Below are 27,111 nucleotides of genomic sequence, written 5' to 3'. Positions count from 1 at the left end.
CAGCAGCTGAGCCATCACCAGCTGCTGGTTGACCAACTGAGGACTGATGGGCGTTGACACGAGCCCAGGGTGCAGGTTGGGAAGAGGGGTCCGGACAGAGGGCTGGCTGCCATGGGAGAGCTGCGCGGGGGATGGGGGCTGCTCCGCGGTGTTCCCTGGGACCGGTTGCTGGCCAAAGTTGACGTGGTTGGCACCTTGCTGGGATAGTTCAGAGAGACTATCCATTTCAACTGAAGTGGACAAGAAGGAAAATCACATTGAGCCAACAATGATCTGCATTGATAAGGATCTCTGGTCATTCCCTAACACAGACAGAAGGCACAGGGCACACCCAAGGTCCAAGGAAACTAAGAACATCTCAAGATGGAATGCAACTGGCTATGCTTTTACTTTTGTCCTCTGCACCATGGCACAAACTTTGAAAGGGGGATAACGTTTTCTAGTTTTATAATGTGGTTTAGATTTAAGGCCAGAAATCAATTATTTTCAAAGTCTATGTGACTAGTCTGGGGGTCAAACGATTATTCACTCTTACTTCTTATAAGGCAACATTTATTTTAAAATAGCTTCTAGGGAATTCCCCGGCAGTCCAGTGGTTAGGACTTGGCATCTTCACTGCTGAGGACCTGGGTTCGATCCCTGGTTGGGGACCTAAGATCCTGCAAGCCACGTGCTGCATGCGGCCCCAAAAAAACCAAATAGCTTCTAGAAGAACACTATTTGCTTAACAGCAACTAGAAAGAGTGAGTGGGGCTCAGAAAAGATCATATGCAACTGTAGAAAAAAGAAATATGTATTTTCTCATAATATACACATTAACGGTTGCTACTCTAGGCAAAAAGTTTGCAAGAAAAAAAAGAGTACACAAATGTTACTTATGTTCAATTTTAACCTAACCATTAATATAAAAAAGTAATCAATATAATAAATATTAAAAGTGGTCACAATGATCAGTAATGATAACTAAGTGCATGCTGAACACTGGGTTGGGTATCTTATACGTCCTGTTTTGCTGAATTCTAACTATCATGCTAGATGATGAGTATAGCTGCAAATATTTCTTTGAATGAAGCAAAGGACTTAATGTATTGCAAGCCAGCATCCCCAGTGTTGCTAAGACCCAAATGCTTCTTGAAGAAGCTGTGACCATCACCAGATGCTATGACAATCTTTCAAGGAAGGGGTATGGAGTCACTCTGATGCAATGGTGATACTGTCACCATCTTGCAATTTATTACCACCCACAAAGGACGAATGTTTCTCCCTTGGCTAGATCCCTCACATTGACTGGCTGAGAGTGAATAGTGTGTCAACTGCTTTCCTGCTACAAGGAAGAGACTGCTTGGACGCTCTTGACCTGAAAGGCTGAGGATGGTCAGTAGGTGAGCCTTTCTAAATAGTACACCATGGGAATTCCCTGGCAGTCGAGTGGTTAAGACTCCGCACTTTCACTGCTGTGGGGTCCGGGTTTGATCCCTGGTTGGGGAACTAAGATCCCACAAGCCGTGCGGTGCGGCCAATAAATAAATAAATAGTACACCATGCTTCCCATGTGTGGACTCTGGGTTGATTTTAATCATCATTTCTCTTTTTATTAAATATTCAGGCTTTATATTTAGAGGAACTTATCATATTGCTATAGTCACTGATATATGCAAAATATAACTAAGCATTGGGGAAGAAACCTTCCATTTCTACCAGTGATATCAGCCCAAGTGGGCCATTCATAGGGAATAGTAATTCAAGCAATTATTCCAAAAAATGATGCATTGTCTTCATTACAGCTCTAAGCTATAAATGGCAAAGAATCTGTTTTGGTAGATGGATGGTTTTGCTTCAAATATTAAAAGCTAAAACAGGCTCAAAATTCAGGTTCTCTTGCCTCTTAAAATCTTCAGGAGAAGTTATTATTGTTTTACTAAATGAATGTAATGGAAGTAAACAGAAATAGACTTAAAATACAACGTAATGCTATGCATATTAAACATCCCATTCCTATATTATTTTAAAACATTTTATTTGGTAGGTACAAGAAAGAAAACCTTAATAGAAATTAAAACATTAACCTTAATCACAGTGTTTGCTTTAACGAACACTAACAAACTCAACAGGGAGAAATGACATAATGTAAATGCTAGGGTACAACACACAACTTTTATCTGTCACTTCACACTGCAGATAATTTTAATGTATTTCCTGAGTAACAAATATTGACCTAAAGTTACATGTTAAGATAGGATGCCATGGCATTGAGAGTCTAGAAATGATGCAATGGTTCTTTGGTTACGGATGGTAAAGCAGTATGCTCACCAAAGTGCCTATCTGCGGGGGCTGGAGACTATAGCTGTAAATATCACTTGATCTCAACTGTGGAGACTACAAATACAATTGAATATCCTCAAAAATTGGGTGTAAAAATTGGCACTTTCCCTTTCTCTCAAAGAAAACTCAAAAAAACATAAAAGCATGATTTATCTCTGAGAGAACCCACAGCCAATATTAGTTATTCAAGGCCTGGTTAGGTCTTCACTGAGATGTTAAAAAATGACAGCTCCCCCCTGCACCCCGCCTCGCCTCCATCTCCTGCATGTCTGACAACCAAGTCAGTTGGGCTGATTTAAACACAAACATTTATTGAATTTAATTATCTCATTATACTCAGACCCACTCCCCACCCTCCAAGAAACATTCTAAATTGATCTCTAATTGGGCAATCACAAGACCTGGCTTTACATGCAACTTGGATAAACCCCCAAATGACACGTAATGGTATGTAGCCACCGCTGCAACGGTTTTCTGCTTACCCATCATATCTTTTGTCTTCTTGAAATGTTTGTACCACCTTCCAAATTCTTGACATTTTGCTGCTGAGACATTTGCATAGTAAGTGCTGTTCACAATGGAAGAAATCATACTCTGCATGAAGAGGGGGATGGAAAAAGTTGTAATACACAGCGGCACAAGACAGAACACAGACATGATTTCAATTGTGAAAACTGTAACTTTTTTTCATCAACTGAGTACCAATACATTTTTGTTTCACACTGTAGCCTAAAGCCATGACTTCTTCAAAGTCAATGAGTAGAGCATCAAATGCTTTATTTAAGTAGAAAGCAACAGTCCACTGAGACTGGTATAAAATGATCACACCCACAGACTTTGCTCTAGTATGTATGGGACCTCCACCAATGTCATCTGTTCCTGGGTGGACAAACTTCAAACTTCCACCGATCCCAATAAATCCAAATACTTGGAGATGGCTTTCTGATTGTAATTCATAAATAAATGCCACTTTGTGGTTTGGTGACTAAATTCTCCATCCTTGCAACTCCCAGGATGGCCCAGGGACCATAATATCAGCATCATCTGGAAGCTTATTAGAAATGCAGAATATTGGGCCCTACTCCAGACCTGGTCAAGAAGCACCTGCATTTTAATCAGATCCCCAGGGATTTGCGTGCCCACTAAAGTTTGGGAAACACCCCTTCCACTTTCCACTCATAGTATTTGGGTTTCACTTGGAGGTAAATTAACACTGTTGCAAGGCTGACTGACCACATTTAAGAAGAGAAAAACTATTCACAAAGATCCTCTAACAGAAGAAAAAAGTATGCTGCAATCTTATTGCTAGCTTCATATATAGTAAAGCTTGGGTTTTGAATTTCAAACTAACCATATCATTTTTAAAAATATGCATTTCATGCTGACTCATCTCTCAAGGATACCACAAAAAAGAAAACGCCCTATTTTGTCACTTGTCTTCATCCTGCTTCTAATAACAAAAGCTTGGAAAATGGAGTCAACAGTTTAACATAGAAAAATGAAGAAAGACAATGATTTTGATGTAATATTAGTTTTGTCTTTTTTTTTTAACTCATTTTCAACAAAGGAAAGTATTTTCTTCCCAGGAAATTTTGGTTCTGATCATTTCAGTGACTTGATCATGGTTATTTCCAGCCACAACACTCATATTCTCTAGTAGTGGCTAAATTAATTTCCCATTGGAATAATTAGACTTTGCAGAGCCAATCTGCCCTCCATTCCTATGTGTAGAAACATGAGAACTTACATTTCAGACTTCAGGTGGTCTGTGGTGAAACGGTTTACAGAAGGCGGGGAACAACCAGAAAAGCCAGTTTGGGGACAAAAGTATTTTTACGTCGTTACCTTCTTTAAGCTACTTCTAATGTAGAGCTCTTTTGATTATCATTGATTCTCCTGACATCCGTCATCAGTGTTAATTTTGTAGCATGCACACATTCCTGTAATACATAAACCTTGGGGATCTTTGAAGAACTTCCAGTGAAGGATAAGCTGGAGTTACATTATTGATGTAAAACATGGCTATCTTTCCTAAGAGGCACTATATCTTTTTTTTTTTTTTTTTTTTTTTGACACTTTCTACTGGATAGTCGTTTTTACATTTCTCTAAAGAGACATTCTTAATGTGCTCATGATACTCTGCCATTAATCCAGACTAAGAGAGTCCCTCAGTCCAAGGTACAAAAAGATACTTAGCAAGGTTGCCAAAACCAGACCCAGAAGATTACCTGATCCAGTTAACAATCCGTCAGCTTCAATCACACTTACTCTATTAATGATGGATCGATAAAGTCAGACACTAACAAAACTACTGAGATGGCCGATGGATCACTGTGATTCTGCAAATGGGTGAGAGCCCATGTTATTCTACTTTGGTCCAATTTTTGAAAAATTATTACTCTTCAACTTAGACATGCTGGCAGATTCTTAAATGTTAACATAATAGTACATGTAAATTTTAGATGTAGCTTATGTCTTAGTTTTCAGAAAAGTCTGAAATATCAAAATTTTGCTGAGGTTTTTGACAAATGTCCAGGCTACCTGACTTTGCCAATGGTTCCATCTATGAGATCTGCTCTTTGCTGTGCACCTACTACGTCCCTGGCTGGTACTAGGGATACAAGGGCAGATAAGATACAGCCTCTGCCTACAAGAAGTTTACCGTCTATTAGGAAGAGACATGTAAACAGATCATTTCAATTTAATGTGATTCAGTAGAGCAAGAGTGGAAAATATATGGGGGTGGGGGAGGAAGAAAAATATACAATGTGTGGGAAAAAGAAAAAAAAACATCTGAAATATTTTTATAAAACTAGAGCCCATATGTAACAGTGCTATGTAGTTCATTATTACCCATATGTGGAAAATAATATCCATATGTGCGTGTTCATCAAAGCTTCCCCCTGCCCTCGTTTAACCCTAAATTGGTAGGCTCTGTCCTTAAGTGACTTTCTGGATGCTTTCTACTCTGTCAAGTGGTGCGGGCTTAGGGAAACTCTGAATAACGTAAATATTAGCCAAAGTGAGACATAAGTCAAAAGGCTAATCCACAGGTTATGACGCATGCCAAAGCAACTTTCTAGATTCTCTATCTTTCTGTGCTTTTAGGGGGCCGGGAAACAGTCCATAATTCAGGTAACTTGGGGTCACCTCTATTTTTACTGGAACAATATGCAGTGATATGTCCAACTAAACTGCTCAGCCAGCCACTGAATGAGACATTTTTTTTCCCTGCGGTAAAATCCCCATTGAACGCTTAGGCATGGCACCTAACTAGGTCTATGAGTTTTAAAGGCAGGGAAGAGAGATTTCAGAATCTTGGTGGGGCACATGGTATTTGAAAGATCACATTCAGTCCTGTATCTTAAATTTGGAAAATCATAAAGAAACACCTCTTGCTTTGATAATACAAAGAAGAGAAAGTCAAGATTGATAATACTTTCCTACGGGCTGAGGATGGATAGGGGGTAGGTAAACGAAGATCCATGTTTCTGAGAAAGAGGCTTGGGATTCTTCTGTCAATCAAAAGGATGTAGTTTAAAAAGATCACTAACTAAAAAGATTACTCACTAAGCTATGAGTCCATGCAGGTCTGGGGCTCTGTATTCCTTTCCAGCCCAAATGCCTGGCATGTATTAAATACACACTAAATGTTCATTTGATGAAGCAGAATGAGCTAAACCTGCATTCAAGTCCAAGATGTATCACACACTGGTAGTGTGACCTCGGTCAGATTAACTGACCACTACGACAATTCCCAGTACTAAATGGGAATGTCAGCAGCAGTCACCTCTAGGGGCTGTTCTGAGAACCTATTCATATGGGCATTTTCTTTTTTTCATTCATCCAGCAACTATCTATGGAACTCCTGCTATGTGCCTAGAACTGACCAAGTCACTAGAAAAATAATGACTTGAAGAGACATACTATCTCCACTTGGACTGACAATAAATAAAACAATGAATGTGATACAATTAGCACAGAGCCTGGAACATACGGAGTATGGACTTAAGAGAAGTTAATTACTATGACAACCCTCTGCCTCCCTCTTCATTGGCTTTTATTATGTGATCACATTTCAGATCAGTCGAAAGATTATGCTTTAAATAACATATGAGTCTTAGATACCATTTTCAAATGATGTATTTTAAGTCAAAGAAATTTTCTTATGAAAGAACAAAGAGAATACAAATTAAATGATTCAATGACAAGTCGGGTCAAAGGATAACAAGGGAGAAAACATCAATGAAAAAGAGCATTTCCATTTGTTTCAATATTCCAATTTGGTGCTATCTTCCAAAGCTGGCCAGTAGGTACCAGGTGGTAGCTGACATCAGGAAGATACACACCACTCCTCTGACTTGTTTGATCCATGCCCTCTTCCATCTCTAGCTAACAGCTGCTCACCTAGGATACAATTTCAGTGCGGACTCCTGCAAGGCTCTTTCTGACAGCCCAAACATCCCGTACATAGAACCTCTATGGCACCCATCACGCTATTTATTTCCTACTAGGTGGGTGAGCCTTGGGGCTTATCTCCATATAGCCTGGACCTATCACAGGGCTGGTGATGGATAAAAGGTCACTGAAATAAGTCATTACTGCAGGCTACCAGAAAGTCCTCTTCTCTTGTTTTCTTAAAAGTCAAAGGTAATGTTAGATTAATTGTCACAGGGAATCTTTTCGATCCATCAGTTTTAGCTGTCAAGCTCAAACTCAAAGAGTTTGAAGAACCTTTGTTCTTAAATTTGCAAGAGTTCCCTTCCAGGTTTTTGAAGCTGCTTCCTCACAGATGTCTTGGAAGTCACTGAGCTCCGTGCTCGTGTTCTCCCAGATCTCTGGGTGTCTATTTATACGAGCTTCTCCAAAGCACTGGGAAAAGGGCACGGCTTGCCTGGCAAGTCTTCTTATTTGGTGGCCAGTCTGTGGAAAGCATCCACGTTCAGGGACTAAAATAACCAGGCTGATAAAACTCCTTCGGTTTAAATCCCAAGTTCAAACGCTACCCAGGAACACAAACCAAGGAAGAGGCCCCAGCTTCCAGCGTCAGGAAATACAGTTTGGAAGTCGGCAGAAATTGGCTGTGGGTCTCCTAACCCCAGTGTGACACAATATTCTCATCCTAGGAGCCAAGTTGTAAGCTTTTCTAAGATCCATAAAGCACATGTCTGCGCCCTATGAGGAGCTCCGGCTCTTTCTGAGAGTCTGCTCGAGTTCCGATCTGAAAGAATGCCATCTTCACAGAAACCCTGGTTCTCTAGAATGATACCATCTGCCACAGGCTGAGCTTCCTTTTCAGCCAAATACATTATTTATAACCTTTCTAATTGTGAAAAGGTAAGGGTGGAATTTTTCTACAGCCTGACTTCGATATGGTTAGAACATTCTGAACCTTTGCTCTCAAATACTGCAGGTCTCTGCATTTGAAAAACAAAAAACAACCCCCAAACCCATAAGGAATTGGTGGAAGTTACATAATTTTTTCAAAATATTCTATCCTGTCAACCCCCCGCTAGAATAGGACGTACACTGTTAAGTATGTATTTATAACACATTTAGAAAACCGAAGGAAGAGAGTTTTTTATTTTTCTCCTTGGTCATCTTAGGAGCCAAGGAAGAGGTTGGGGGGAGAGGTGAGGCCTTCTGAAAAAACGGTTCATCGACTGAGGAAAGGCAGTGATCTGATTACCCTTAAAATTGCTTTGCTGTGCCTTTAACATCAACAAAAAAACCCACCCCCAAACAATGCTAATCAGGTTATTCAATCATTTAAACCAAAACTGTTCATGCTTTTCTGCCAAATCAACCAACCACAGCAAAATCTGTTATCTCTGATTGCTCAGCTTCCAGTCAAAAAACCAGTTAACCCCGACTATACCAAAAGTTTTCCAAAATACCCTCAAAGCGCTGCATGCTCATGGAGAAGAAAGAGAAAGCCATGCCATCTTTAAAGGGTAACTGGAGCGCTGGGCCCTATTTGCATATTATAGTTCACTCTAATAAACTAACACAGCCTGTACCGGAAGCCAGCAGGTCCCTAGCATTCATGTGATCTCCATACAGGCTTTCGGTGCACAATTTTTTTTTTTTTTTTTTTAAACAGGACTGTGATATGATCAAAACTTACTAAAGACTTGTGGATGGTCTGACTGAGGTGGGAAGAGGCGCCAGAGCCTCTACAAAATGGTGGTTCACCCAAGTTTAAAGCTTTCAGGCTCCATCAGCAGAGAGGGCAAAAGCTACAACATCTTATTTACACAATTATCTAAATACGATTAAACAGCTGATGGACAAATATTAAATTGGAAAATGTATAGTCATTTCAGCTTAATGTAATCCTCTTTCTGTAAACACCCAAGATGATTTTTTTTTCAACCAGAACAGTCCTGACATCTCATAAGCCTAAGGGTGAATAGCAAGAGATTGTTTTTGATAGTTATAAATATTCAAAAGACATGCAGACCATCTGCTTTCATAATACAGGTAAAGCAAGACTGAAATGGGGACTGCTGTATAAAAATGATTCTTTTAACAAAGTCTTCCTCTCCTCGAAAACTATAAAGACAGATGTCAAAAACTGTTTACACAGAGCAATCAGGAGCGTGCAAAATGTAATATTCCTTTTACACACAGTGCTTGCTAAAGAGATTTTTTTTTTCCTTTTTCTTCCCATCTGTGTGTTGCAACACATTTCTACAAGTTAAAAACATTTTTTTTTTCAAACAGAGATCTCATGAATACCCAAAAACATGCTATCTGGTTTCTGAATGCTAATTAATTTCAACTAAGGAGTCTGAATATCTTGTTCTGTAGGAAGGAATGTATGTTTTGAATCGGAATACTCCAGAGACACAAGGGAAATCATCTTGCACAGGTTTAATTCTGTAAGGCGATTTTTCATGGTTCTACCTTGTCTGTAATATATATCTGGTACATCCATGTCTTAAATGAAAGCACATCACTGCTCACGTCTTTCGCACAAAGTCAAAATAATTGTTTTCTGAAATAAATGTCCGTGCGTGCAGAATGTATATACAGAAACCTTTAACTTCTCAGGAGACACACAGTGATGCTTTATAAAGCCCCGCAGTTAATTTTCAGGGTTGGAACACTAATCTTGACAGTAACCTTTTTATGTATTGTATTAATGGCACAGAGACATTAAGCACCTTTTTATAATTTTCAATAAAATGAGCATTTACTGAACAATCTGTCAAACTGCTGGCTCTCTATTCTTTTACACTTTTATTTTTTGACAAGTGTAACTTCACACACTCAGCTGGCCCTCCCCTTTCTCTAGGTCCGGCCTGCCTATGGCCTGAATTTTCACAGCAGGTTTTTAGATGCACGTGGGAAACTTAAAGGTCAAATTCTAACTTCAGATCAAATGGAATCAACTCCACACTCAAACACTGTTTTAATAGGGATTCTCAGTAAATGGGGTTTTCTTTTCATCCCAAAGGATATCAAATACTACAAACAAGGCATCATAGGAGATGGTGACATGGAACGAATTTGCTGAAAATTCACAGGTAGTCCCCATCTGGTATTGAGGGAGGGGAGGAAGGGAATCGGGTTTCAATTTATGGGAAGCAAATGGCAGGATTTCTAAGTGTCATATTCTCTTTGTGATGTTAGCTTATGTTCCCCAAATCTTTCCCTCTGGATCCTTTATTGCTTTCTAAGCTATTCTCTTGGGAGATACAACTGGGGCATACTCGGCATCTCAATTTGTTGAGAAGAGACTAATCACTTATAAATTTTACTTAAACTCCAGTTGCCATAGTTAAGGCTCTTGCCATCTTGATCAATCCCGGTGCCTTGAAAATGGCATCGTCACACAGAGTCACCCTTGTATCGTGCTAAAAATAGAAACTCGGTACAAAGCTCCAAAGGAGTACAAAAGGAAGCACAAAGAGAACCTGGGCAATTCTGTTTTAATTCTCTTACTACATTTCCTAAAGATGAAAATGTGATCGTTTCAAAGCACAGGAATTTTATGTAATGGTTTAAATAGCCAATTCATCATGTTTAAAGGAAATGCTGGCTCACAGTTCGTATGGCTTTTCTGCATAATTAAAGTAATTTTACATAAGGCCCAGATAATATCTTCTGACCAGATTCTCTATTCTATCTTTTTGTATAAGTATCGTCTAGATCGTTCTTAACGCTACTGAAACCTTATTCAAACGAATTGAATACGTTGGTAAAGAGCTTAAATTAGAAAATATTTGCTAAAAAGCGTGCTGTTACTAAGGGCATGTAATATTTCAAACTAAGTGCAGGCTTAGGTTTGCTCATCTGCAGTACGAAGGGAAATGAACTAGATAATCTGCAAGGTCCCTTCTAACAGCTTGCAGATTCTATGAGATCTGTAGGCATTCCCAGACACAGGTCCTACAGGGTCTTCTTTAGTGACTAAAGAAGATGCGATTGTTATACCCATCATCCATTCACTGTGCAGACATCCCCAACTACAGTTTTATTTTTTAGGAAGGTTGGAGTCCCTCGGTATCTTGCTTATAATATGATTATTAAAAATATACTCACTATCATTAAACATTATGTTACTCCAAATAGAATTTTCATAAGTTTTTCATTAGATAAATCTAATGAGTTTTATTTGATTTTATAGCAAAAATCATTTCCTAATATTCTAAATCTTGAGCACTGGGAATGCTTGCTTCTTCTTTCTCTGATGGCCCTTGTGTGGTTACATCTCCCATTCTCTATGGAGATTAAAATTTCTCATATCTGTATTTAGAAATAGCAGAAAAAGATACCAAATTTGTATTAAATTCCAGAGGTCCTAAATAAAGCATTTTGAGAAACTTCAAGCCAGAGTGAAAAAAAACTAAAGTAGTCTGAACAATCCATTTTTCCAAAAGTAAATACTAGAATTAGACTCTGTAACTCTTCACAGATTTTATATTCCTTCCTTCCTTGTATGAACGCTATTAGATTTTTAAGCCACACTGCCTAAAAACTGGGGAGAAAAGACTGCTTTTTAGCTTTTTATGGGGCCAAAGACTTTCTTTGGGAGTCTCATGAAACCGATGGAAGCTCTCCCCACATATATACTCCCCAAAAGAGGCTTGGAACTTCTGGGTCTGCACAAACCCTTGGGAGCCCACTGTGTGGGCAGTGGATCACACCCAGATCTGATCCAAGATTTCACAGGAGACTGAGGGCTAAGTCATGTCCTTGATTTCTGTGTTTCATTAGTTGTTAGTTGTCAGCCAAGATTTCCCACGTCTACTAAATAAACATAAACCAATGTCACCTCTGGATGAGGTCACAGAGAAAAATCAAATTAACCTAGCTCACCTCTATCAGTATTATGAAAATGCTTTACAATTTAGGAAAATGCCATATACTGGTAATCACCTCTTTGGGAGTTATGGTGAAATGGTAAAAAAAAAAAATGTGCTGGACGGGCTGTCCGTCATGAAGTAAGGAGCTCAGTCCATCACTGGGGGCGTGAGAGCCAGGCTAAGCTGGTGCCTCCTGCAGAAGGGTGGACAGACCAAGCCCCTGAGGCCTGTTCTGGAATGGCTCAACACTTATCTCCACTTGCAGCTCTTTCTAAATTCAGGTGATTCTGGACCTTCACACTGCTGACTTTTACACAGTAGATGTTTATAGCCCCAAACGGAGTCTCCAATGCCAAATGTGGCCTCTGGAACCTCAGCTGAGGGAGGGACATTGAGAGCTAACACGGGGTGGTACTAACTGTTGGCATTTCCAGCTTGGCAGTGTCAGCAGCTTGGCAGTGTCAGCATCTTGGTCTATAAATCATTTGATTCTGCTATTGGTATTCCCCCCGCTTTATTTTTTTTTTAATATGAGAAATAGACAAACATAAATAAATAGACTAATAGTGGAAAAGCATGGATCTCAAATATAACGCAATTGAGACACAATGAAACCTATTAGCCAAGCTGAAATACATAGTTGATTATAAAAGAAAAATTTTAAATGTGCACGGAAATATGTTGTTAAAGAGTGTGCTTAACAGTGACGTATAATTAGGTCTTTTATAGCAGTTTTTAGATCTCTGGGTCCCTTGTACCTCCCAAGACTATTGTTCTGCTTACAAACATAGAAGTTTTGTACATATACTCAAGAACATTAACAATATAAGCAAAAATATGGGACAGCTTGGAGTATCAGTAGGTTTTCTTAGAGGAAAATGTAGAAGTAATTTGCTCTTGATAAGGTAAATTAAAAATTCAGAATTAAGTGTAATAGGAAAAATATTTTATAAAGTAGGATATTATAGATAAGACTACATATAAAATACTAGTAATAAAACTACTGACATAGTTTATAGGCTCATAAACATGATGAAAATTCTATGAGGCTCTTTAGGTTTGACAAATATTCCTGAGATCCTACTATGTGTCAGATCTCTGAATGTGATGATGAATAAAACTTAGTCCCTTTGTGACCATCAATTACAGTGTACTCAGAGAACGGAGTTAGTCCACAGATAAACTACAAAACAAAGTGGAAAGTGCTATTGGGGGGGGCATAAAGGAGGGACAGAGACTTGGATGTACGGAGTGGGGGGTGGAGGGTAGTTAAAGGAAGGAACACTGGGAAAACTCACATCCAGAGGACAGTCCACACCAGGCATCTTTGACACTGTCCAGTCTAAAGATACCACATCTGCTTAACTTTCAAATGTGCTTATTTAAAGCATCATGCTTGAGTCTTCCCCCACTTGCATTTTAAGATGCATCAGACCTTTATACTGATTCTAAGGAGGGCGCTAAAAGCATTCCTTAAAGGTGAGAATGAGTTAGTTATAAAACGGCTCTTTAATTTTTTCACAAACGAAAAGTTCTTGGTTGTTTCCATAAAAAGTGACACTTGTATCAAAATCTTCTATGTTAGCAACAAAGTTTCTTAGACCCACAAGGGCCCTTTCAAACTCTCAATCCCCAGGCTGTAGAAAAACAAGTAACGTATACTGTACTTTAGAACTGAGCGCTGTTCTAAATGCTTTACAAGTATTAACTCATGTAATTCTCCTAACAATCCTGAAAAATTGGTACTATTATCTTGCTACTTTATAGATTTAAAAAATGAGGCATGGAGAGTCACTTGCCTGAATTTACGGAGCGGTAACGACAGAGCTCACATTCTTGACTCCCATGGAAAGAATGCTATTAGCTTACTAATTATGTGATGGCAAAGAGCAGTTGCTGATGAAATATATCACTTCCAAAGATAGTTCCATTAAGAAATAAAAAGAAAATGAGATCGAGCTCTGCCCTATGTTAACATAATCGAGGAGATTCAACACATTTGGGGAAATATTTATTGTGACGTTTCACAAAGTTAATACTCTTTTGGGTTTGCTCCACGTTTTTCAGTTGCATAGGAATAAGCGCTGGACTGATGGTAAAATGGGACAAGCCTAGGACAGTAGGGTGGTACCCAATGAGGAAATACCCTGTCTTGTCATCTAGATAAGAATGTGATTTCAAACTGGTGCTAACAATTAAAGCTTTAATCATTCTTAACTTTCAACATCATTTGCCTCTTTAACCTCTTTGAGTAAACTAAATTAGATTAGCATTTTCATGGGGAAATATTGCCATACAAGAGAATAGTCTTTTGAAAAGGAGAAAGAAAAAGATGACTAAAGAGGATGAAGTTTTAGAGTAAGAATGAGAAAAGAAAAAGATTCTTAAGTCAGCCACCTTCTCTACAATGCGGAATTCTGCAGCCTCCTGAATTGTCCATAATGGAACTCCAGCACCCCATAATAATACTGCATATTAGAACCCACTACAATCTTACATTTCTGTAGCGCCCTTCATGCAAGGATCCTAGGGTGCTTTACAATCATTATGAGTTAAAATTAAAACTAAAGCACATACAATTCCTAATAGAACCATTTTAAAAATGCTAAGCAGAACAAATAACTTTTAAGTCTAGATTTAAAAGTCCCAACAGCAAGAGGGTTCCTTATTTCAATTGGCAATGAACTGCGGAGGCTGGCTGACGCTCTCTCCTGTTACGTTAAAGGCTCTGTTATGTTTTTTAATACTCAGAGCACCTTACAATCAAGCAGTTTCCAAAGAAAGAGGAAAAAATCTGGTGCGTGTAGTATCTGTTTTGATTATTCTGAACTTAGGGTTTTCTGTTTGTTTGGGACCAAAATCTGACATGAAATAAAACAGGTTTAAAAAGCAAATCCAGATAAAGCCCAACTTGAAATTTACGTAGTCATTCCAACAAAAGACACTCCAAAAGCACTTTAAAACTAGCTCTGTTTGAGCAAGAAAATCTGATTGATTAGCATGATTTGGTTAACTTTTTTAAAAAATTAGAAACTAGCATTTAACAGGCTTTCTCTCAGGCCATGTCTACTCCTAAGCCTTGGCAGTATTTATTATTCTGCAAATCAGAAAAAAATAGAGGAAATGCACTCATGATATGGTAATTTTCCTTGCATTAGTGATTTTGAGGTCAGAGGAAACCTGTTCAGATCTAAAACAAAGCATAGGTAAAAATCTATTAAGTGAAAATGAAGTGCTTACACATTGTCAAAGCACCCTCTAAATTGGCATGGCTTAAACTCTTTTATGTTTTATTCTTGTGAAAAGATAGTGGCCATAAAATATCTGAGATCAATCCATTTGAAGTTAGATGCTTTATTAAGTTTGGCTTTTTTGAAAGGTTACAGGGAACTAATATCAAGCTACAGTAAAACCCTTATGTATATAAACCAGCTAAAAATGAGCCTGATAGATGAGACACTAAAAAGCAAATTTGCAATTTGGAGGACACGTCTATTGTAGATGCTACGTATTACATTATTAACACAGAACAGATATCTCACTGTCTAATTTGAAAGAGGTACTAGAGTAAAGTAATAACTGGTTCAAAAAAGGAGACAGAAAAAGTAATCTGATGTAAGTTTAGCAATTCACACAACTGCCCATTTAAGACTGGTTTACCATTTCCTTTATGGATCTCGCCATTAATTGCTGAAAGTAGTAATAAAATCCAATTAGTATCAAGTACTTCCATGCCTGGCAAAGCAGATATTCATAACCTCCGACTCCCTTGGGCGGTAAGGTAAAAACTGGGAAAAGTTTTACCATTAAAAGAGGAAAGAAAAGCTCCTAGGTGGAGCTTTTCCTCAAAATATATGATATTTAATGACAAGATTTACAATAGATTTACAATATTATGCTAGGAAGGGGCAGGTACAAAATCCTACAAGCACATCTCAAACAAGAAACTTTAAATAGAGCTGCCAGTTATACCCTTGGTCATCACATTGAGCCAGTGAATGACTAAGGTCTATATTTTCACATAGACTCGAGAAATTGCCCACTGTTTCCCATGCAAATATCTAACATTGTCTTAGGGGTCAAAACAAAGGGCTATTAGCGCAATTATACCTACTGATCCAGACAGGATGTAAGGACGGGGAGAAGTGACTGCCAACAGAGTTCTTACAGTCAAACTTTTTGGAACCTCCCAAATACCAGATTATCCCAGGAATCAGTCCCCGTGGTCTAAATCACCCTCGAATACTCTAAGTTAGGGGCATGACGGTATTTTTAAAGCGAGTCAATGTAAGAATTTTGACAAAATCAAAGATACAAAAACAAAACATACGTTAAAGAAAAATTTCAGCAGTAAGAATAAATACAGTTGGAAAACTCTAAGCAGTTATCAGTACTTCAGAGAAATGTATTTCATAAAACCTCAAATTAGTTGGAGAAAGGTTTTTTAAAAAGGCCTCTGTCTCTATCTATCTATCTATCTATCTTTCCTTCCATCCATCCATCCATCCATCCATCCATCCATCCGAGAATACTTGATTAAGCTCACAGGGTCTGGGTATGAATTCTCGCCCCTCTGCTTCACCTGCTCTGTAATCATGGGACTTGCTTAAACATTCCATGGCTAGGGTTCCTTAACTGAAAATGGGGATATATAAAACCATATACCACTTAGGGTGACAGACACACTCTTGATACTGTAAAAGTACTAAATGAAAGTTACTATTATTTCAACTACAAGGTGTGTCACCCTTATTACACCATAGGAAATAGAATGCCTGTCACACAGCAGACTGTCAATACATATTTTTGAATGAATAAATATATGAATATGTGAATAAATTTCATAGGTTAGACTCTCATGTGAAATACAATATTTGAATACTGATGTTGGATATTCTCTGGAGAAAATGTGATTATTCATGTTTATTGGAATTTTTTTAGAAACGTCATTTTGGTCCAAAAATTATGAAGTATAAAGTGCAGTTAAAAAAATATATATATCTACAGCCTAACAGATAGGGATTTTTTAAATTGGTGCTTTGTATAATACAGACTGAAAACCAGCTGAACACAGGGGTTTATTAATGTCTATGGAAATGATTGTCAAGTTTCAGAGAATGGGCATGGTTAAACGCCAAGCTTCAGCAGGGCAAGGTGGCTTCTTTTTTCGCCTGTTTTGCCAGTACCTAATGAAAAGTCTGACACATTCTACACCCCTAGATGCTGTCAGGAAAAGGAAAACCAAAGTATCATTTTTCTCCACGTTACTTCTAAATGGAATGTTCAAATTTAAATTCATTTTATATATCTTTTGCTATTTGAAAATAAAAATGACAGTTCTTGCTTTATGGAGGACTCGGGCTTGGAGCTACTTTTCCCAGGTGAGAAATGAAACAGAAAGAACTGGCACCTTAAAAATATGAAAGTGGTGATGTGTGAGCATGAGTGTGTTTGTGTACACAAATGTGAATGTGTGTGTGGTGGGGAAGGGTGGTAAAAATGCACATATATAAGATTAAAATCCCTTAGGAATATGTGACCTAAACATTTTTAGAAGGAAGATGCTAGTCTGGCAGAAGTAATAACTGACCTTTTACTTATGATACTTTTACCTAAACGAATCTATCATTGTACTGAATGTATACATATTTATCTAATGTTCAAGTGCAATTTCTAAAACTTCAGGGGAAACTTAAATCAAAATGAAATGTATTTTTATTGTACATCAAAATATTTACTTTTTCAAATCCCAATTTACCTTCCAAATCCATGCCCTCCAAGTTCCCATGACCATAAGCTTTCTTATCCCTACATCACACTTTATTCTCCCTTCCTTACTTGCAGGTCAGAATACAACACCCACCTTACCCAACCACATCCACTGAAAAAAGCAAGAGTAACAACACAGCGCCCAACCTCAGATCCATAATGAGCTAAGGGTTTCTTATGCCTTAGAACAGTTTACAAAAATAAACAAACACATGGTAGAAAAAACAATAAATGGATGTCAATCTATTTGGGCAGATTTATGATAGGAAATCAGTCACAGAAATAAAGGTCTGAGTTATCAATCAAACCCCACGCACACTTAATGGAATTTCTGTGGCTAGAGAAAACCTTGCAGAGATTATCCAAGAAAACATTACTGCAGGAAAACCTAAGTATTCATTTTAAAATCAACACGTTAAAACGCATCCTTGGGAAAGGACTTTGGGGGTCAGTCACTAACCAGCATTTTGACTTTAATCTCTGGGAAAGATAACATCTTCTAGTTCTAAGATTGGAAGTGCAAACTAGACTTGCTCTTTGCAAGTAGGGGACAATCCTCCTGGGAGCACTGGAGGCATGGCCTGCCGGACACCGCAGGCAAATTCCTGGGGCTGCCCCTCCCCTTCCCTCCTGGCCGCTCCTCAGTAAAGGGAATCTCCTTGCCCACAGGGTGGACATTCTGCTCAGCATATCATTAAGGGACCCAATGGCCATATTCAAGACTGGGCTATTTTACCATATTAAACAAAACCAAATCCTTAATGTACAGCAAAATGGGCATGCTGAATTGTATGCTAAAAGTTCTCAGGTGAATGAATCAAAACTCCACAGGAGGGGAAAAAGTCTTAAGTTGTAGCATTTCTTGGTGTTAGGTCCCATTTTGTACAAGACTGAGGCCGTATTTATTATTTGCTAGGCATTTTTCACCACAGCATCTTCATCACCAAATCTCACCAGGGAGGAAAGAGAGAGCAATTTTACCAAGCTCAGCATATATATGGGGCTGAGGCCTTAGAGTGCCTGCATTTCCTCTAACTAATAACTTCTGACAGAAGAGAAAATAAAGAAGCAAATGGAAAATAGCCCATAATTAAAACATTCCGAATTGAGTATCAGATTCACGAATTCATTCTAGAGAAATAGAAGATGATGCAGCAGAATATAAAATAACCCCCTCATTTAGAGAACAAGTTGCACTTTTTCATAATATTAATATTAAATTAATTTCAAATATTTGCTGCCACTGCTGAACGATGTATACTTTTACAATTTTTTTTTTTTTTTTAAAGAAAGGAAGATTGTAATTACGACTGATGTTGAAGTTACAGCCTAGTTTCACCACTTAAGGATGACAGCAGGGTCTCCAGCTACCCAGGCCCACATGTTCCTCTCGAGGCCTCTCTATAGAAATTCACCCATGTCTGACTCCAAAACCAAGTCCTGAATTTCATTTTGTCAATTCTGTTTAACATTATAATAGTTTGCATTCAATTCATTTCCCATGATAACATTAAGTAAACTCACAATTGTATTTATAAGCTATAGTGAGGTAGAGTTTATTGGCTGAATGTTGATGTCATTTAACAATTAGTTCTCACTGCCTGTTTCAATAAATACTTATACTAGCATCCTCTTCTCCGGCTTACAGTAAATGCCTTAAATCTCTGCCTTCCCAAATCAATGGGACACTTAGTAACATGAAGATACATGAGATTCGTATACTGGGTATTTATACGTATTTTAACGCTGAGTTAACAAACAAACAAACAAACCAGCCTTTAATTCTAGGACATTTCAAATTTTCAAATGCTGAAACTAAGTGACAAACTATCTGGAGTTGTCTGCAAAATCCAAAGTCCCAGAGGTAAGTCACCTGCTTCATTATATCATCCTATTGATTTCACTGTGTTTAATTAATTTAAATTACTTTTATTCGATGGTTATAAATTCACATCCTGCCTACTCTCTCCAAGAGAGAGAGAAAGAGAAGATCAGCTAAAATGACAAAAAGACTTTGCTCTGATTTTCAAGAAACAGACACCTAACACCAGAGAATATTTTACCTGTAGCCATAGCTTACCTTAAAAGAATATAAAAAGCCATCATTAACTGTAAACTTAATTCATTTGCTTCATTCCTATAATTGCTAACAAATAACAAAGTAAAGCTGATGGACTGTAACGCAGCAAACCTGCAATACATGGAGGTTCCATGAAAAGGGAGCACAAAAGGCCACAACCTTCCTTCCAAAGGTACCCATGTATCTTCACGGCCATCACATTAGAAACACATTTTGAGAATATCTCAGTTGCAGAAATGTTTACAGCACTCATACAGTTCAAGTCCAAATGACCGACAGACTAACATTCACACTTACATTTTAAACTTGCATTGAAATAAAAACTTTAAAAATTTAGTAAAAATCTAGTTAGACCAGCACTTCAACTATACTCTATGGTGGCATGACCTTCACTGGTGTGGGCACTGAGAGATGGCATTATGACACAGTTACGTCATGACCACACGAGCAGCCCATGAAGAGCGGGTTCACAGCATCCTTTCTTTTTTATTTGAAATCAGCTCTGCATCATCAAAAGTGATGTTTGGCTTTACATTTAGAAACAGAGACAATCTCTCAGCAGAGTTTTAATTGCCCCTCTACCAAAATTCACTTTAAAAACTCGAGTACAATAATAATAAATCTTTGTCTCATTTCAAAAATCCCTGATGGTATTACAGGCGTCTCAGAGGAAAACATATGATCCCACTAAAAAAAAAAAAAGATGGGGTGTAGGGGGGTAAACCAATGCCATAAAACTGGTGACAAAATCCTGATGAATAATAACTATTTAATCTTTAGTTACAGGGAAGAGATTTCTGTTTTCTGTTCTTACTTAAAAAATATTTTTTTTACTAAATTCTATTTCTTCTTTTTTTTTTTTTGGTAATGAACAAAGTATCCAAAAACTATACTATACTATTGTTTTATTGAGGTAGCATGGTGCAGTTTTGAACATTAACACTTCCAATGCCCTTCCCACTCACCTAGCGGTGCCTGGAAGTTATACTACCTTTATTCCCTTAAGTAAAGGCTCTCAGGACAATGTAGCTTCCAAGCTCAGAGCACTCAAGAGGAGGAATCTACAATGGAGCTAGTGTAGAGTTCTGCTGAGCTGTTTTTCCTCCGCTCTTTTCCCCAAGGGAGAAAAAGTGAAAAGGCTCTGTTCAGGACGAATAGGGCATATTTTTGAAAGTCACCAGTGGTCAAGTCACTTTGCCTTTTGGGGGAGATTCTTGCTTCCGATGCCAGTTGCTTTAGACTATGGAACCCTATTACACCTCCAACTAGGGCTGCCCACAATGTCCTATCATTTAGGACAGGCAATGCCAAGTACCTGTGAGAGGGGGCACTCCTTGGCCAAGGAACTCTGATTCATATCCTTCAGTAAGTCCTTCAGCGCGTTCCTGACGGTGGTGTGGGACCACTGTTCCGGAGGCAGGTCTTCTAGTTTGGGGCAACTATTGGAGACACAGATTAGAAAGGGGATTATGACCAGATCGCATCCTGCTGCAGAACGTTCCGTTAAGACAGACAGATTTCATTTTGCGCATCAAACAGATGCATCTGGAGATTGCTCTCGGTCTCCTGATTGTTCCGATTAGTTAATTACTTTATACAACACATCTGCTGTATCGATGCATGAATTATACATCAGCTGCCTGTGGTGGCTATTTTTTCACGTTACTTCTACCTTCCTGCTCTGATGTGCTTGGGAAGACAATTTAAGGTGTGCTGCTTTCTCACGAGCCATGGTGGAAAACGGGAACGTGGGAACACTTTCCTTTCAGGACTCTGTTCATACGAGTTAAAATGGTAAAAAATATATATATACATAAATGAAGAACAGCTCAGCAATAGCAAATAAGGCATTCTTTCACAAAATGTACACAGATGGCACTGTTCATGATATGCAAAAATATTTTTCTCTTAAGTAAACTTTATGTAAAATGTCTTCTTGTAATGCATCATTTAATCCACTGCACATACAAAGTCTCATCGTCTGATAACCTGCACAGACCGTGCATTTGGGGGGAAGGTTGCTTTTTAATGATAGATTGAAGTTAGGAAAATAAAGCAGAAGGGGTAAAGTAACAAAATCTATTTGAGTTAACCTTTCTGAAACACAGAGTAAATCACAACTGAAGGGTGACCAGAGATGCTTTATTTCAGATGATCAGGTAAGTAGAATGTTCTGCCCTAGAGTTGCTGTCCTGACTCACCTGTGTAACTGAATTTTCAATGTGACCACATGATACACGTCTTGAAGCATATCTGCTACCGTAGCATCAGGGGCATCAGTCACATAAGACAGTGGGACTGGATTCCACTTTCCAACCTGGATTAGCCCTATTCCAGATAAAGAGAATATGTCACTAACTATTTTACCCTTTGGATAACATATCTAGTAGAAGGTTTGTTCTTTTTCTTCTTTAATTGCCCCCACCACAAGCAATATTGTTATTTGTTTGAATGATTCCCTTCCCTCTAAACAAGGCAGGTCAATGAAAATATTCACAGCTTAGCTTTCCAAATTGTGAAATTATGTAAATGACGGTGGGGTTGTTTATTATTTTGGAAATAAAACCCCATCAATAAAACCTAGGCAGAGGCTACATTTTCCTAACTTGCAGGAAGTTCTAATAAGACATAGCTGAACCAGTTCTAAATGGCTTTACGATTTAGATAAGATTCTCTACCGCAATGGGAATCAGCATTGAAAAATACTTTACAGCCCATAAAACCATCAGAAACAGAATAAAAGAAACAGAACTAGATATTCAGTCATAAATGCAAATTGACTCTCAACAGTCCATCTGCTCAAATACGTTCCTCACTTCCTTGTGGGTCCTCAGTGGAGCAGATTATTAAGGTCAATAAGCATACTAATGATTCAGCTGAAGTAATTTAAAAAAAAAATCTACCTCGACATTCCACATGAGCAAAATGTGTGTTAACTAAACCAAACTGAATTAAGCCAATTTTTTAACGCCACAGTCTAGAAGGAACCCACGTAACACACAGGCTACAGTTCTTTGAATGAAAATATTCAGTTGCTTTCTCTGCAAGGTAAACAAAGGATGCCAAGCCATTTTTCCAACCCCACGTCTGCATTATTTACCTTTGGCCTGGGCAGCAGAGCTATGCGAATAACCCAGAGACAGCAAAGCCATTTCAATCAGCTGGTTGAAAAGCATATCCTTCCTCACCAACACAAATTCTGCATGTTCCTCCTTGCAATCGTACTCAATGGCATTTTCATAATGTTCCACCACGCAGAAAACCGGTAGCATGGTTCCTATCAAGGACACAGAGGAAAAAGAGACGCAAACCAACGATCTTCAGAAATACAGTCTGGGGGGAGGAAAAACGAAGCCGTGAAAATAAATCTTCAACACAGTGAGAGAAGGGGCGGCTGTGTTTCCAAGGCAGACAGGGCACAGAGATCCAGGCGCACACACACACACATACACCTGCCTTTATTTTTATGTTTTTAAGTTGTAAGAGAAATATTGAAACAGAATGTGAACTTGGCCCTGAGGTAACTTGAGCTCTGCTTTAATTTTAACAGTGCGTTTCCCCACATAATTAATGCAGAACTACCTTTTTGATCAAATCATAAGGCTGATAAGAGAGGAGCCATGGTCTCATCTGATCTGCTGTGAGTGGTACCCGGTGTGCAAACGCAATTCGCTACACTTGTCCTCGAAAGAACCCACCTTTGGGCTTCCTACACACTTTTGTTAACATTAAACGTTCATTGTCTGTATCCAAACAAATTATATTTGATGATAAAATTATTAGCATTTTCCTCCTTTTTTAAGACCTTGACTTTAACGAGTCCATAGAAGAAACACAAAACTTAACCAAACTGATGGATTTCAATATGTGCATACTGTAGATGAATAAGATTTTACTCTGATGGCTACTCATTTAATCTATCTGACTAAAAAGATATCACAGTAACCACATGTCTTTAAAGTGAACAATCTTTACTATAGCAAATGGGATAAAAATGAGAGGAAAGGAAACTGGCCTCATCAGGGCATCTTAGGATACAGGAATCTGCATAGACTTGAGGTGTTCTCTCTTTATTTACTGTAATCCCATGTAATAACTCAGTAGCCAGATGATTAACAAACACAGGTCACACCACTGTTAGCAAAGAGGTTTCTAGAAACAGAAATCACGGAACGTGGTAGTACTCGAGGTGTTTACACAGCGCACTGTCAGACTTCCAGAGATAAACGGAAAAGGGTTAAAAGCAGATGCATCTGAACTATACTGTGGCAAGCTGCCAGGAGGGTATCATCTTTAGCATAAATGATGACTAGGGTTACTTTAACAGGGCACCCAGGATCCCCAATTAGTCCTATCACATTAATGCCTCTATAAGCTCTGCCCTCTGGACTCACAGAATCCAACCAACTTCTGAAGGTGTCGAGTGCCTGCCAAGCACAGATAAAAATCAGGATTTCCTCCTGACACTAGGGATGCCCTTTAAAAACGCCCTCTTTGCTTGTTGCTGCTGAACAAAGCCGGCAGTAAAAGCAGCTATATTTTTCTAAGTGTGCATCTACCCCACAGCTTCAGTGAACTGTTCACAAGAGATTCTAGCTCTGACAAATAAACCCCTTTAGGTTTACTTAGAAAGGCTCGCAAACTCATTTGGAGGGACCCAACAGGCTAGGGATGAAAAACAAGCGGCGGAGCTTGCCAATATTCATGTCACTCATTCGGCTGTTTTATACCAGAGGAAGAACCCATCAGAGATGAGAAAGAGACTGGGGGAGACCACAGCAAAAACAGCAGTATGCAAACTGGTGATTTCTTCCTTGGCTGAAAGGTACTTTGGCAAAACCTTCTAAACAAATAAACAAAAACCTCCAATCCCTTTTCTTAAGGTGTGCTTTCTCATCCCGGCCCCACTTTTTATCTAGCGCCTGTCAAACAGAAACCCTGCACTTGAAAAGGAAGATTAAAAAAAATACTACCACCACCACCAAAAGGCTGTAGGAATTTTGTTGCTTGAAGTAAGCAGAGAAACTTCTACAATTAAACTGCATTTTTAAAATGTCACTATGAATGCAATGCTTACAAAAAAAAACACTTGAGCAGGAAGTGAAATTACTGTACTTTGGTTTCTCCTCCCCCTGTCCTGAGGTCTTCAAAGAATTGGGTTACTAATACAACAAAAACATACACATTGATTTCTCCTCTTATAGAATGATACAGACCTGTTCTGCTCTTTGCTTCTCCTGAGACCTATGAAATAACTGTAGGTTTTTCAAACTGTTGAAATATATGAGAGTTGTTTTGGACTTTATTTAGAGGGACCCTGTAAGATCATTAGGGTGGCTACTGATAGAGCGACAACAGTAGCCTTTAATTCCCAATCCAGCTGCTAAACCTTCCAGCAACTGTCACATTGTCCTCCGGATGCTGGGAGTCAAGCTGAACAGGGGACTTCTCTGAACTGTCTGATTATTTGTGTAAGCGCTGGACGAGGCTTCCAACTCCACCAACTTCATAACCTTCCAGCATGGAAAGGGGAGTGCGCTGGTCACTGCTGACTGCTAAAAATACCCCATGATTTAAACCTGAAGGCAGTCTTAGGAGCTTTTGCTGAAGGTTTATGAGCCTGTGTAAACAGCACGTTTGCCATAAGGAGCAGTGAAGTCTGTAGAATCCTTGTCTAAAACTGTCCTGGCATTAAAGTTTGCTGTGCAAATATCACATAATACCAGAGACAGCTGAAATCTCCTATTTAGGAATTTATGGAACTTATATGTTTGCAGGCGTCAGAAAGTCTTTTTTATAGAGCCCCAGTGCTTTGCAGTACAATATTAATGCACTCTGTTTGAAAAAGCCGTAATAAATTATATTTTTAATGCTCTTACCCTGGCTTTCTTAAGATGCATACATTCTTGGCAAACAATCAATAAATAGGGTAATCATGAGGAGAGGCCAAAGAATTTGCTGAAGTGCTGTTTTTCCATTTTTAATAGATAAAGATCTAACAATACGGACTGCTGTGTCTGTTCATTTCAGGATCAATATATTCTTTGTTTTCGCCAAACCAAGGAAAAAATAAATGATTGTATGATAAATGTTATGCATCAAACACAATGAAATTCCTCTGCCTGCTAACTTTATCTACTTAATATTCTTGGTTGCTACAAGATGGCATTTTTATTCTCTGCTTTAGCAAATGTAAGGAAAATCTGAATCCTATACACAGTTATTTAGAGACAAATAAAGACCTTCTAAGGCCCACACATTATGCGCAGGATAGGCAATGATTTATAGAAACAACAGTGCTGAACACAAAGTTATTCAACTGCATCAATGGAATATAAAATTGGTAGAAAGGAATCACACAGTTACATACCCTCTCCTTATAAACTTGTCTAGATCTGCCCTTCTTTTATCAAAAATACCCAATTACAGCAAAAGGGAGACACTAGAATCTTCAGGTTTTTCGCTACTAAATAATGAGTTTGCTCTGAAGAAAACAAACCACCAAAAAAAACCCAACATCACAAAACTTTTACATCATATTGCAGAAGACTTCCATTATCTGTGAAACTGCCTTACAACCAGTAATCCTATGAAAAAGCTAGGTTGGTCCTCAAACAATGGAAATGTCTTATTCTTTTTTTTTTTTTAAGTATTTATTTATTTATTTAGCTGTGTTGGGTCTTAGTTGCAGCATGTAGGATCTAGCTCCCTGACCAGGGATCGAACCTGGGCCCCCTGCACTGGGAGCGTGAGTCTTAGCCACTGGACCACTAGGGAAGTCCCACATGTCTTCTTCTTAATCAGGGTTAGTTTCAGCAATAGCCACCTCTGTATGCTCTGCTACAATAACATCTTCTCAATGGAAGCCTTGTGTAACTGAGACAATGACATTTAATTCAGTTCTTATTGTCCACAACATCCAAAGACTCCAGTCTATAGGGGAGTAAGATGCTCTGCTCAGGCACGGAGCCTACACTTTCAAACGTGGCTGAACCTACAGCCAGAAATGTAACTAACTTCAGATCAGAAAGAGAATCAAGGAAAAGAATGTAACAAAGAAGCCTTCTGCCTCTCCACCCGGACACCAAGTGGCCTTGGGTGAACACAGGGCTTGCAGCCTTCCAGGATTTGTATCAAAAGTATTTACCTTTCCTAAGGTTGCTTTTCATCAGATGGCCCGAGTGTTTTAAAGGCACTCCCTGCATTTTTGCACCTGTGCTCCCAAGCCTTCCTCTTCCTAGTGGGCTCCCGTTCTGCTCCAGGCGGGCAATCTTGGCTGGTGGACCCTTCGGATCGCTCACATTGTTAGACATTTCTGAATGTTCTTTCCCCTGAGTTGCTTCGTTCAAATGATCCATACTCAGTTACTCTCTAAAGATCACCTGCCAGAATTTAAAAAGAAGAAGACATGTTATAATTGGGTGGGGGTCTCCACATCTCTCTCTCTCTCTGTATATATAACACCATGTATATGTTTTATCCCTGGATGCTTCTCTCTTATTTGTAAAATTGCTTAACTGGACATATAATATAATGCAGACGTTACTCTATTTCTAGATCACAGCATTATATTTCCATTCAAGGTAACAGAATAATTTGTGGAAATTGTACCAACACACATGAACA

The 27,111-nt window shown here is 38.6% G+C and overlaps 1 protein-coding gene across 2 annotated transcripts in view; it reads right to left on the bottom strand.

The window, feature by feature from the left end:
• SATB1 (SATB homeobox 1) overlaps positions 1–26,843 on the bottom strand; it is a 75,677-nt gene extending 48,834 nt beyond the window's left edge. For both annotated transcript variants that reach the window (XM_007470617.1, XM_007470618.1), the window contains exons 1-6: positions 26,633–26,843; positions 22,586–22,762; positions 21,687–21,813; positions 20,801–20,924; positions 2,805–2,916; positions 5–230 (exon numbers count right to left, since the gene is read on the bottom strand). In XM_007470617.1, coding sequence (XP_007470679.1) covers positions 5–230; positions 2,805–2,916; positions 20,801–20,924; positions 21,687–21,813; positions 22,586–22,762; positions 26,633–26,843 — 977 coding nt within the window. The remainder of the gene's footprint in view (positions 1–4; positions 231–2,804; positions 2,917–20,800; positions 20,925–21,686; positions 21,814–22,585; positions 22,763–26,632) is intronic.
• Between the last annotated feature and the right edge of the window lie 268 nt (positions 26,844–27,111).

The sequence above is a fragment of the Lipotes vexillifer genome, unplaced genomic scaffold (assembly GCF_000442215.2).
Source record: "Lipotes vexillifer unplaced genomic scaffold, Lipotes_vexillifer_v1.1 scaffold418, whole genome shotgun sequence".
Taxonomy (NCBI): Eukaryota; Metazoa; Chordata; class Mammalia; order Artiodactyla; family Lipotidae; genus Lipotes; species Lipotes vexillifer.
This window is presented reverse-complemented; position numbering and strand designations above follow the sequence as displayed.